General features: G+C 32.8%; 1 protein-coding gene across 3 annotated transcripts; it reads right to left on the bottom strand.

The window, feature by feature from the left end:
* Positions 1-1,825: 1,825 nt before the first annotated feature.
* On the bottom strand, positions 1,826-13,746 carry LOC143066900 (monocarboxylate transporter 13-like). Of its 3 annotated transcripts, none has more exons than XM_076239728.1 (6): positions 13,647-13,746; positions 7,990-8,174; positions 7,095-7,238; positions 5,822-5,968; positions 3,471-4,541; positions 1,826-2,000 (listed from the first exon to the last, which is right to left on the bottom strand). In XM_076239728.1, the coding sequence occupies exons 2-6, from the start codon at positions 8,129-8,131 to the stop codon at positions 1,855-1,857; spliced, it is 1,650 nt and encodes a 549-aa protein (XP_076095843.1). In that variant the 5' UTR covers positions 8,132-8,174; positions 13,647-13,746; the 3' UTR covers positions 1,826-1,854. The 3 variants fall into 3 exon arrangements, with proteins under 3 accessions (XP_076095843.1, XP_076095842.1, XP_076095841.1); XM_076239727.1 differs by having other exon boundaries at positions 13,542-13,676; XM_076239726.1 differs by having other exon boundaries at positions 13,530-13,667.
* Between the last annotated feature and the right edge of the window lie 891 nt (positions 13,747-14,637).

Raw genomic sequence — 14,637 nt, 5'->3', positions numbered from 1 at the left:
CTCAGAAACTAACAGAATAGACTTATTAAGAAGGGATGTAGTTACGATACTGTTGTCAGGTCATTAAAGATTGCATATTTTGGCGTTAATATTGATTCACTTATAGGGTCTTTGCATCGGAACTAAACACATTTATTAAAAAACCAGTTGTTGGCATGCCACGGGTTATGTTCTCATATATGTTACGATGGTATGATACTAAACCCCTAACGGGAAGGATTGTGCTTGATATTCATATGATGAAATCATAATCTTTCAATCAATTTAATTGAAGTCTGGAGCTGACATGTCAGTTAACTGCTAATAGTCTGTTGTTATTTATGTATTATTGTCATTTTGTTTATTTTCTTTGGTTTCATCTTCTGCCATCAGACTCGGACTTCTCTTGAACTGAATTTTAAATGTGCGTATTGTTATGCGTTTACTTTTCTACATTGGCTAGAGGTATAGGGGGAGGGTTGAGATCTCATAAACATGTTTAACCCTTCCGCATTTTTGCGCCTGTCCCAAGTGAGGAACCTCTGGCCTTTGTTAGTCTTGTATTATGTTAATTTTAGTTTCTTGTGTACAATATGGAAATTAGTATGGCGTTCATTTTCACTGAACTAGTATATATATATATATTTGTTTAAAGGGCCAGCTAAAGGACGCCTCCGGGTGCGGGAATTTTTCGCTACATTGAAGACCTGTTGGTGACCTTCTGCTGTTGTTTTTTCTATGGTCGGGTTGTTGTCTCTTTGACACATTCCCCATTTCCATTCTCAATTTTATAGAATTGCCTTTCAATACCATCATTGTCATATTACCGATTATAACTGTTATACTGAGTGTAAATTTACATTGCTATACGACGTGTCTCGGTATTTTGTACATCCAGCATTCATGTATTCATTTTTGATGTTTCTGCTATGGTTTCGGTTGGATAATCTGTTATGTAATATCGTTTGTAAAGCAAATAAAATTGCCTTTCCATAGCATCATCATCATAAAATTCTCGGGCGAGTTTTGTGAAAATAATTGTATAATGTTCGAGATTAAATGTGAGTTACGTAAGCGCGTCACTATTTGTTTTTTTATATCCTTTTTTTGTCGTTGATGGAAAATGTTCGTTGTTGTTATGAAGTTTGCATGTTGTGTCGACTATTATATTATTTGTTGGTCACCGAACGGCCTTCAATATTGCTATTATCTTGTCATGTTTTGTTGAAACTTTTGAGACTTCTCTTACGAAGATTTGTAATTTTTTTGTCATGTTTTGTGGGAGAGAGTTCTTCGTAGTATAAATATTGTAATTCTTTTGTCATGTTTTGTAGGAGAGAAGTCTTTGTAGTATAAATATTATAATGCTTTTGTCATGTTTTGTGGGAGAAAAGTTTTTATAGTATAAAAATTGTAATTCTTTTGTCATGTTTTGTGGGAGAAAAGTTTTTATAGTATAAAAATTGTAATTCTTTTGTCATGTTATGTGGAAGAGAAGTCTTCGTAGTATCAGTATTGTAATTATTTTGTCATGTTTTGTGGGAGAGAGATCTTCGTTGTATCTATATTGCAATTCTATTTCTATTGTCATTTGTCACGACGGGTGCCTCATGTGGAGTAGGATCTGCTTACCCTTCCGGAGCACCTGAGATTACCCCTAGTTTTGATGGGGTTCGTGTTGCTTATTCTTTAGTTTTCTATGTTGTGCCATGTGTACTATTGTTTGTCTGTTTTTCGTTTTCATTTTTAGCCATGACGTTGTCAGTTTATTTTCGATTTATGAATTTGAATGTCCCTCTGATATCTTTCGTCCCTCTTTTATAGAGTTTCAAAACCAAACTATCAATTATATAACATGAATTTTATTTTCAATTATTACCCGGTCAATTCAGTTTTAGTCCGTTTTTCTTCTAGTTTTCTGGCAATAGGTTCACAAAATAAACAAACAGTTCCAATTAGTAATCCTATACCAATTAAGAAAAATGAACCATGATAAGAGCCTGTAATATCTCTTAAATAGCCTACAATGAAAAAAACCTTCAATAGTTATAAATTGTCTTATCTGTTTGGATTAAATATATTAAAATCTTTGCATAAAAATATTGTAAGGTTATTCAGCAAATATTGATGGCTATAATTTATGATCTCGATTAGAAGCATAAAATTGAGAATGAAAACGAAAAAGGTGTCAAAGTTTAAGAGAAAATAACCCGTTTGGTTCTGATAACAAAATTAACATTTATACATGTTATACCAAAAATTTGTAAGGTTTCCGCGGAACCCAGCGTCTCGTCTCGCCTATTTTTGCTGTAAATTGCAGGCTCAACAAAAATGAGGAAAAAAATCAATAAAAATATTCATCTTGATACAATCTTTTGATTGTAAGAAGTTTTTGTCCAAGTTTGGTAAAAATCCAGGATAGTTTATGAATCTAAGAAATGTTTTAAAAACTTTAACTGCAGACTGTTTGTAATGTTAACTGTAAGAAAATCTAAGTTCATTTAAAAGTAAAATACGGAAAAAACAGATTTTTTTTTTTTTTTACAAAATTTACTTCTGGATACTATCTTATGATCATAAACAAGCTTCTGTCCAAGTTTGGTACAAACCCAGGATAGTTTAAGAAAGTTATTAAAATTTCAAAAACTTTAACCACAGAGTGAATATTTGTGGACGCCGCCGCCGACGACGACGACGGAATGTAGGATCGCTTAGTCTCGTTTTTTCGACTAAAGTCGAAGGCTCGACAATAAAACAGTATCGAAAGTTCAGTTTACAGTGTTCATTGGTAATAATTAAGAATACGTTTATTAAAAGGATCGCTAAGTTTACCTGGATCGCATCTAAATTAATGGGCTTGGCAAACTACATCACCGTAAAAATAAAGGATGTGCTATCCCGTTTGAGATAAGTTTTCAACAGGTACAGCAAAACATCCAAACAAAATTTGATTAGGGAATTTCTGTTTTGCGTTTTCCTCGGAGTTCTGTATTTTTGTGATTTTCTTTTTTTACTGTATATATATATATATAGTGGTATATTTAACATTGAGGGAAGTTTGGATAGCCAATAAACCATGTCCAACCTACCATTTTTTTCTTAAAATGTCCTGTACTAAGTCAGAATTATGCGCATTTGTTATCGAATAGTCCGTTTCCGTGTATGTTGGCGTTTGTTTTTGTAGCAGTTCAGTGTGTCTGTTGTTACGTTATTTTCCTCTTATAGTTGATGTGTTTCCCTTACGGATTTGTTTCAGTTATAATGGTTTATGACTATTGCACGACAGTATAATAATATTGCCTTTATTTTTGTCTATGGGAGAATTTATTACAGGTTATCTTGGTACATAAAGAAATATTAATAAGATTTCGAAGTCAAATTAATTTTGAGTGCAGATTCGATTTTGTTTTAATAAACAATACTAGTACAATGAAAGGATAGAGTCCAATTTGTTTAATTATTAACATAAAATGCGAACACTTCTGACTTACCTATGAGAAATGAATTCACCATCAAACTAACACCATGAACTTGGAACAGTATGGCAAGTCCATCAGACAGATTTTCTTGTCCAACAGCGTCCACTATTAGTAGAGGATACAAGGAAAAATAAACTCCTCCGACTAGTCCATAGGTAGCAGCATAAGCTGCAAAACTAGGAAAATCTGTATAAAATGGATTTAGCATAGCAGCGACGCCACTTATAAATATACATACACCAACAAGATGGTTCCGCCTTAGGAATCCTGAATCTGCTATCCATGCGATGGAAAACCTACCTATAAAGTCGCATACGGCTGATATTGTCACTAACAGTGCAATTTTATCGTCTGGAATATTATAGTCTTTGGCAAATGGTGGGATGAAAGTAATTGTTAATGCACTTCCAAATACACATAACAATCCTGTCACCATTAGAAGTTGAAAACTGTGATTTCTTAAAATGCTACAGTTAAATAAATTTGAACAACAAGAACATTTTGATTTTTCGTCTTCAGAAAGGCTGCTATGGACAGATGGGTTTGACTTTGCAAAGCTGACAACCGTGATTGCATTAGCTATACTTCCCATACTTCCATATAAGTTTAATGCACTTCCGGACAGTTTATCTAAAACTATAGAGTGATGACTTCCAAGTGAGCGCTCTGACTGGACGCTTACCTGTGGTTCTAGCTGCACAAACATTTTAGAAGATTCGTGTTCTTCTCTTTCATTGGGGGATGTTCCGTATGCTTTCGATGATCCGTTTGCTGTTTTAGAAGTATCTTCTTCTTGGATCAAAACAATTTCAATTTGTTTTTCGTTGCTTTTGGTATTGGTATCCATTAAAAAAGGCCTCATTAAAGCCCCAGCTGCTGTTATGTGGAACAACATTGCCGACATAATCAATAAAGCACCTTGGAGGCCATATGTATCGAGCAAATGTCTTATCAACAAAGGAATACAAAGACCACCGATACTGCCCCCAACATTAGCTAAACTGTTAGCTAGTCCCTTCCTCTTGTCGAAGTATGTGCTAAGTAACACTATTGCTGGTCCATATGACGCGGCACATCCGGAAGCTGAAAGAAGATTCATTTGAAGATGGGAAAGATGTATAGATTATATTATGGCGGGTTTATAGCGATGTAACGTGCTGAAATTAATGTCAGGGGCGGATCCAGCCATTTGAAAAGGGGGGGGGTCCCAATCCAGAGTAAAGGGGGGGTTCCAACTATATGCTCCCATTCAAATGCATTGATCGGCCCAAAAAAAAAGGTGATTCCACCCCCCTCCCCCCACATGGATCCGCCAATGAATGTCATCAATTCGAAAACAAGTATAAGATAAAGTTATTGATAAGTGTATTTCACCCTGGTATACTATTGCAATACAATACAATACAATATTTTTATTTTCCAAATTAAAGGGCCCATTCAGAGCATCACAATGATAACAACATGACACAAACATTACAGAGTGATTATAAAGAAATATAAAATAATAGTTCAAATACATACTTCAGTATGACAAATATACATTAAAGGTATATGACAAAAGATCGTTTTAAAATTAAGGAACAAGAAGTTTTGACGATATATTTTATTTATTTATTTTAAAATTGCCCTATATTACCATTACAACCGGTATCACACACACACACAGTTAGGAGTACCAAAAAGTAAGAAATCTAAAATAACCACAAAATAGTGATAATAACATTTTGGCAAACGTCTGTGTCAAAAAAGACGAAGGCTTCAATCTTGCTTAATGATACTGAGAATGTCAGTCCACAGAAAGACAACATTTTTTCAATGGCAGTCACTGCTAACCTTTTACGAGATGATTTTTTTTTCAAAATATGATTCGTCGGTTGAACTGAAAAGCCATTCATCAGACGCTTTGAAGGACATTGGAGCAATCAAGTCCACAGGGCACATTTCGTCATTTCAGATCATCTGACTACATCTAAATCATAATAAACAGTCTTCAAGCATACACCATAGAACAACAAATTAGACATGAACTCGTCATTTTAGATAATCTGACTGCATCTTAATCATAATAAACAGTTTCCAAGCACCCATAATAGAGCTACCAACTAGTCGTAGTTTCGACTTTGCTAGAACAGCTGACAGTCAAGTTTTTAGATCTATGAATGGCTGTCCTACTGGCCATTAGTTATTCAAATCGTATTATTATTATTTCTAATATATAAAACACAAAAAAATGTTTCTTTTCATAAGTACTGATACTGCTACTTTATATCATGTCCATGGATACATCCAGTTTTACGTTGATCTCACTTCAACCTAAGAAACAAGAGAATAAATACCCTGAGAGAAAATAAAATTCAACTCACCATGTAGAATACCTTGAGAGAAGATAAGGAATGTGACTGTCGGAGCGAATGCATTCAACAAATATCCTAAAGCTGCCACAAACCCTCCAACCATTATAAGTTGTCTGCTACTAAAGTATTTGTTTCCCAATGTTAAAATAAAAAATGCTGTTGGAATATAAAATATACTGTTAACTAAAATTATCTAAAAACAAAAGGGAATGATAACTTGCCAACATTAGTAAATTAATTTAGAAATGGTACATTTATCACATGCCATTTACTAACCAAATACGTAAAAAGGTAATATGTAGTATAATAATTTCTGGGTATGTGCATTTCTAATGAGGGTATCGAGAAAGTACTTCGGATTTCTAATGAGGGTATCGAGAAAGTACTTCGGATTTCTAATGAGGGTATCGAGAAAGTACTTCGGATTTCTAATGAGGGTATCGAGAAAGTACTTCGGATTTCTAATGAGGGTATCGAGAAAGTAGTTCGGATGTTACAAATTTATAAAGCGTTATCATCCTTCATCTTTCATTGGCTTTTATTTCTTTTAGAGAGATGAATCCAGAAAAGCTGTAAGGATGCAACATTTTGTATATGATGAGTTTATTTATAACGGGTTATGTCAATGAATCAAGCCATGTCTGTTACTAGTGGAGTGTTTGTCCCCGATGGAATATTCCGCGCAGCAGTCGCTGATTCGGTACTGAGTGGGTTTTTATCGGCGCAGTAGTCGCTACTTCGGTACTGAGTGGATTTATAACGCACTGTTAATACTTCATTCGCCATTAATGAAAAACTGTTTGTCGAGTCTGTAAGTCCCTAATTTTATCAACAACTATTCATATGATTTATAACATACGTTTGCTACTTAATTTTTCCCCCGGTTATAAACTTTTAAAAAAAAATAACTAAAGTTGCAATTCATATTGTCGAATTCTTATTCTTTTGTTTTCGTTGGTTTCATGTTAACAGTTGAAGCTTTTTCAAATTTGTCTTATCTTTGACAGTGAGTAGAATCTCTCTGTCTGTAAACATATATTCTGAAAATACAGAATTACATGCGATCAATCTAAAACAGACCATGAACGGTGACCTATATCTACTCCGTAGGGTTGTCTCTTTGGCAATCATCTTCTTAGTTTTAACTAATTGTTGTCATTACTGTTCTTCGGTTAGAAAATCAATAGCTCTGTTTCCTTTGTTTTAAGAATTAGTAAAGGAAGTAATATAATGATTACAACAAGGAGGTATGTATATTTGTTATTTTCTGAAGTAAACTTACCAGAAAAACTAAACATGGCTGTCTGTATGGATAGAACAATGGATACCATAGATGCAGTGGTATCGTAAACACGTAAAAACTCAACAAAGAATAAACCAAAGGACTTCAGTGTCCCAACTATCAAAAATAGTTCACAACAGCATGCTGAAAAAAACACTTTAATGCGTTATTCATATACTACTAGTATTATTTGGATCTGTTTGTGTCCGTTGTAAAACATGCATACACAGTTCTTGTCTATCTTTCTAAACAATACAATTGTACCTTCTCATTGTACTTTTCATGTTAATGTATGATTCTAGTTTATCACGTTATCTTACAAACTAGTTTTTGAAAATGTCATTAACAGCAATGAATCGCATGACGTTTGACTACTCAAAATAAAATAAATATTATAAATTGGTGTGTTAATCGAAAACAATATAACATGAAAAGGCTATGCTGACTCATCCATTTAGTTTTTTGATTTGATCTTAATTTTTATCATAACATTTTGACTTTTTGTGTGGTCGATTGATTCATAAGAATCAATTTTAACTTCTCAACATGAAGGTGTTCCCCTACATGAAAGAGGCCAGTCAGACGAACGTGCTCCAAACGCAGAAAAATCTGCCTTGTTGTATTTATAACACTATGGTAATATACTAGTCATGCTGATTTGTCTTATTGTTAGATTCAAAATAAAAGGTAGTCACACAGTAGTACCAATTATTAAGGTTGTGCATCAGAAATATATTTTCACTTTGATTGTAGCGTTCTCACACTAAATCCGTTGGAGGTGGTCTCGTTGATATCGTAGTTTTAGTTATTCGTGTTGTTCAGTCTTTAGTTTTCTATGTTGGTACTAGTATTTGTAAACTTTTGCTTGTCTTTTTGTCTGTTTTGTTTTACTTACCAAACAAAATAACCCACGCCCATCCTCTATCTGTCGGAGGGTCCGAGTTCAATCTATCTGTCGGAGTGTCTGATCCTATGTCTGTCGCCAGAGGGTCTGATTGTTTAGATTGCTGTTCCTCCATTACACTTGTTGTCGTCATACCCAATTATTGTACTCGTGTAGTCGTTCGAATAACTTTTTCACTTTAATATAAAACAAATCTGCTTAGTGCACCATAACAGAAATTTGACTTTACTGAAGAAATATTTTCGTTTCTTGTTTATTTTTTTTGATATTTCATTTTCTTATCTTGCTATTTGTATTTTTTCCTTTTTTTTCTCTTTGTTGTTTTACTGCTTTGACACACAAGGTCATATCGGACTAGCAAAAAATTACGTAGTATAAATAAAACTTTTCAATTTGGAAAGTTTACAAAAAATATAAATGTTAACCGACTAAACTGACAACCACAATTTCACTTGATACATATTCAATTTAAATCCTATACAACCAGATCATACTTTATAAGATTAATATTCAGATACCTTTCTTACGATTTGTATCTTATTTAAAACCAAGTTCCTTCATGAAACTTAGTATATTACGTATTTTTATACTTTTTACATTTCAATAAAATATAAAACATGCGGGATGTTGTCAGGCTCCCAACCACGTTGTAGATAGATATATAGTTTCAATGATAGAACATTGCAGACGTCAGTAAATTCTTTAAAAGTTTATGATAACTATATTGTTAAAATCTTGTTTTACTTTTGTTTGCTAACTTTAGAACTTCGATGATTATGTTTCGACATTAAACCAAGTCTTAAAGTACTTTTTTTTACAGACAGTGTAGAAATATTAAGTATTAATGCTGATATGACTTTATAATCAAAGAGCTGATAGCTCTGAGGTGGAAGAAGGTGAATAAAAGGTAACTTGAATTACCATAAAAGCAGTTCCACTAACCCAGCCTGCTTTGTTCCATTATCGTTATGACGTATTTTTTTTCTTCAAACAAGAATGTATCATAAGTACATGGATTTCCCATCCGTACAATCATTTTCTGTGTTCAGTGGACCGTGAAAATTAGGTAAAATCTTTATTTTGGCAGTAAAATTAGAAAGATCATATCATAAGGAACACATGTGTACTAAGTTTCAACTTGATTAGATTTGAACTTCATCAAAAACTACAACGACCATAAACTTTAACCTGAAGCAGGACGAACGGACAGACCAGTAAACATAATGCCCATATATGGGACATAAAAATAGTAAGACTTGTTACATACCTGCCACCTTTTGAAAGTTCCCATGGGGGTTTTTAGTGCTCGAGCGACAACAATTTTAAAGGTTACAATTTTTAGCGAAGTATTTTGCACAATCTGGATTGTCTAGAAAAAGTGTCATATTTGTATGATGAGCATAGATGCCTTTTTCTTAAGTCTGTTTGCATGATTCTAATTATTAAATTAGTAGAAATGATGAACATGTAGCTAGCAGACCAGGGTTTATTTTCTTGTGTAAGAATATATGACGTTGTTGAAATTTGTAATTTTGAATTATGCACAAAGATGGACCTTTTACAGGTTGGGAACAACACTCCAAATTAGGGGCAACCCTCATTGGAAGAACATAACAACACACTGTAAATTAGCACATTTATATTCATATTATTTGATGAAACTATCCCCAAGAACGATGCATCTATCAAGTATTATGGTGACTTGAATAACACCGATATCACTTAGATTACAATTCTACCTTGACAGGTAAGTTTGTATTTAGCCTATAAAATACTTATTTAGCCTTGAGAATTGAAAGGTCAGTTTCCCATTCATACAATAGAGGTTGATAAATTTGGCTTCATGCCATTTACCATGTCCAAAATTAAGGTCACTTTATTGTTATTGTGATATTGTTAAAGTACAAAAGAACCCTATATTCTGACCAATACTTAAAACTTTGTGCATCTTGATTTAATTGTTAAAAATCTGTTAATGTTGAATTTTAGGGGTTATTATAGGCCTTTTAATTGCATATTTCTTTACATGGTAGTTTTTTTTTTCAGATATAAAAAAAAACTATCTGCTTGACTGTTATAGAAATAGACTATGCTTGCAGGGTCTTGTTTTTTGTTTACACCAAATCTGACAGATTATTATTAAGTTGCAAAATATTTTAAATGAGAGCTGAAATTTTTTCTATCTTTAAATGTGCATTGAACAATGTTGAAGGTTAAGGTTCATGTGGACCCTATGGCTAAATTGACCGTATTTTCACCTCAAAATTTTCTCTGAGTACAGGCAAACCTGTACATCTGGAAAAGTTTTAAGGCATAGCATGCCCTAGATAAATAGAAAGCAAATGCATTGTATGATTTAGAAAATTCATAACAACTGGATTTTGCCGTACACTTTTTTTCGTCTCTGCAGAAGATGATAAAATTAACAAACAGTTGAGTTTACCTTGATATGGTCCACTCAGGTACACAGTTTAAATAACCAATTATTGTCAGGTATCTATTGTCCATCTAATGTCCATGTCAATTAAAAATGCTCACTTTAATTTTTACCTGTGGGGAAGTTCTCAAACCTGTTTCCCAACTTAGTTTATTTTGGCACCTTCTGGAGGAATGAAAAAAAGTGCACGGCAAAATCCTGGTAAGTTTTTATTTTTCTAAAACATAAAATATATTTAAAATTCATTTATCTAGGGCATGCTATGCCTGGAAAAATTTACAGATGCGCAGGTTTGTCTGTACTCAGAGTAAATTTTGAGGTGAAAATACGGTCATTTTAGACATAGGGTCCACATGAACCTTAAAATAATTATAATGTGAACAAGAATGAAGAAAACATCTTGGTCCCAAAAAAAAAAAACATCATCAACCAGGATATAATATTCCAAATTTTAATTTATTATACTAATATCAGTTGAAATCTCAAGCCACTATTTTGCATGTTTACAATGTAGGACATGTCCCAACAGAAAATCAATGAATTTGACAGTACAATGTACTCTTAGCACAAACACATAAGGTCACTGTGAAATAGACATCTAGGGCAATAAACAGTCAGTTATACCATGTATACCAAACCAGTTTGACTAGATGTCTAGTTTAAAACCAGTTTGACTAGATGTGTCCTATATTTTGACAATGTAAATGACATGAGGACCTGCATGGGTTTTTTAATATCTGTATTCTTTAAATTTTTAGGGCATTTTTCTTTTAATAGCCTTAAAAATAACTCTCATTCTGTAAAGCAAATTCTCATGAAAATGATTTTACTATATAGTCTTTCTGTTACAAGATTATTTATCAATTATGCACATTGATCATTATATTATCGGTATTGCATTACAGTTACCTAAGTTTCCTTTTTATTTTGCACATTTATTCTTTATACTTTTGCACCGCATTATTCTAAATTCTTTATTTTGTTGTTCATTTTCTCTATTCTCTATTTTTTGTTGCTATTACATTTATTCTCTATTCTGTAAACCCCATTCTGACCCTTATAGGTAAACTTCTATTGTATGAATGGGATAAACTGACCTTTCAATTCTCAAGGCTAAATAAGTATTTTATAGGCTAAATACAAACTTACCTGTCAAGGTAGAATTGTAATCTGAGTGATATCGGTGTTATTCAAGTCACCATAAATGGTCAAAACATGTCAGAAGAATTTTGTGATGTTTCTAAACTTATATCTTCTTTATTAATTTGCCCCCCTCATTTAGAAAAGTTGTTCCAAATATTATGAATTTTCCCACTTTTGAACGGTTACAAATCTTAAAATTTTTCTTTATTTTTTGTTTCAACTGTTACAGTAAAATGACCCCTTGTTTTAGGGACAGTCCCTCATTTAAGGGACTACACTCATAATGGGGAGAGGGGTCCCAACCTGTTTGTTGGTCTTTGTGAAAAAAAGAATAGTACATTGTGCTTTAAATGATTTAATTGAATACAAAAATAACATATGTTACAACAAGTATTATGTCAATAAGTTTGTGAAAAAACTACTATTCAGTATTATCTTTATGGTAGTACTGCATCATTGAATTTTGTCAATCAGCCATGCTTTTATCCTTAAGCTGTGTAATAACCCCTTTTGCAGATAAAAATTCACCTCCGGCAGTGCCATGTTCACGATTTACAACTAGATGAAAACAACAAAGTTCAAAATCTAGCATGTTAGAATAATCTTCAGAGAAAACGTTTTTGATTGGCTTATTAATTTGATCATGAGAAACACGGAATTTGATTGGCTGAACACGATTTTCTTACCTTGGGAACAAAATAAGGAACAGATGGTTTTCACTAAATCATGTTTTAGAGGTTTAATTAACGATACCCTTAATATTAATATTTTTTAATAAATGCAAGGACGTATTATAAAACGTCTTGGTAAGAGTAAAGAGAATGAACACAGGACGAACGTACTATATGGTCGAAAGAACTCAGGACGAACAGACCAAGGGAGAACATGTAAACAGGGCGAGTCGACCCGGTACTAAATTCACGCATGCGTACTACAAATATCTACATTAAAAACTTCCGGTTTCAAGTAAACAAACAACGTTCATGTAGATGAGATGAAATCCACAGGCACTAGACGTTCTGTCAATAGTATAAAAATATTGGCAATTGGAAGAAAATAGTGTCCATATATATAGTGCCTGTGTGAAATCTAATAATTTGCATAAATAAAAGGGTACACATTTACGATAGTGATTGTATTTTTCAATCCTATTTTACAAATTAAATGATTCAGATGCTTAATCATGTGTAAAAATCGGTGTCAAGAATCGGAAGTTGTTATGAAATTGTAATGCACAGAAACGGATGCGGCATACGGAGGTGGTATATGGTTTTAAAGTCAACACCATAGGTCTTCAGAAGACTTGAAGTCTTCTTCCACCAAAAATCTTCCCAGTATATCAGAATAGATACTTAAGTTTTAAAATGTAAAAAAATATGAAGTGAAAGTTTTAGAACTTATTTAGAATCCATCACATATTAGAGGGTCTGGATGGGGGGTCTGTTATTCTGTAAACATCTAATTTTCACCCCTTTTTTTCTCTAATCTTTAAAAAAAAATAACCCTTTTTTCTCTAATCTTCAAAAAATTAACCCCTTTTTCTCTAATCTTATTTTTTTGGCCTTTATTCTCTAATCTTCATTTTTAAGGGCATTATTCTTTAATCATTTAACCCCATCCAAACCCTCATATTAAGTTAAGAAACTGAGACATTTATGATCGATACATTCTTAAAGGCGACAGATATATGAGAGGTAGATCTTTTTAGTGGTCAATGCGTTCAGCGGCTATTAATAGGTTGAACAATATATCGTTCATACCATGAAACAACTATATTAAAACAAACACGTACAAATCTGTGTGTATTTGCAATAATTATGTGTAGTAAATGACCTCTATTAACGATAAAATACGTAAATAATTAATAATGTTATATTATCACAAACTTTGCAAGCTTTCGATAAAAAAAAAAATAAACAATTCAGACACGAGGTTAGTCCTGATTACCTACCCTTGTGTGTACCTGATCAACGGTGTGATATCCTGTCGCTGACGTTGTGTCAACCATCATAACACACGCACAAATTATACTGACAAGATAAAAACACAAACTAACATATACACATACATGTTAAGGGAATCAATAATATACCGGATAAAAACAATCCCATAAAATTCGCTGAAGTCCCTTAAGAAAGTATAAACGTAGGGCATTCACTTGTCGTGTAGATTACGAAAGAAATTGTCAATATTCTCTTCTTATCTCTTGGGGGTGTAGATGGGGGTGATAACAAAAATTATAAACAAAATTGAAAAAGATGTCTTGTTTTGTAGTATTTAATGGTGGTATATAATAGAAATTCATTTCCCGAGTGAGAACTAAAAACATTCCAAAGTATCAAAGAGTAATTGGTATATATATACATATCAAAGACTTAAAAAAACACCAATTTTATTGAATAACAAGAGGCTCTCAAGAGCCTGAATCGCTCACCTTAATTCTTTTGGTTAAATCTCTCATCAATGATTATTTTGGCTTTTCAATTTATTTAAATGTTTTTTGGATCGTCCTATTTTCTTCAAAAGCCAAAAAAAATAATCATTTTCTCCTATGTTCTATTTTAGCCATAGTAGCTATGTTTCTTGACATACAAGGAAATAAAATATAAAATTTATACTAAATACTCTGAAACTCATTTAGCCTAAGTTTGGCTGAAATTGATACAGCAGTTTCAAAGGAGAAGATTTTTTAAAGTAAGTCAACATGATGAACAAATTGCGAAAAAAGTCCTTAAAGGGCAATAACTCCTTAAGGGGTCAATTGACAATTTTGGTCAAATTGACTTAATTGAAGATCTTACTTTGCTGAACATCATTGCTGTTTACAGTTTATTTCTATCTATAATTATATTCAAGATAATAAACAAAAACAGCAAAATTTCCTTAAAATTATCAATTCAGGGGCAGCAACCCAACAACAGGTTGTCTGGTTCATCTGAAAATTTCAGGGCAGATACATTGTAGATCTTGACCTGATAAACAATATAACCCCAGGTCATATTTGCTCTAAATGCTTTGGATTTTGAGTTATAAGCCAAAAACTGCATTTGACCCCTATG

This window comes from Mytilus galloprovincialis, chromosome 3 (assembly GCF_965363235.1).
Source record: "Mytilus galloprovincialis chromosome 3, xbMytGall1.hap1.1, whole genome shotgun sequence".
In the NCBI taxonomy this organism is placed as follows: Eukaryota; Metazoa; Mollusca; class Bivalvia; order Mytilida; family Mytilidae; genus Mytilus; species Mytilus galloprovincialis.
The sequence above is the reverse complement of the archived record's forward strand: the minus strand, read 5'-3'. Positions and strand labels throughout refer to the sequence as shown.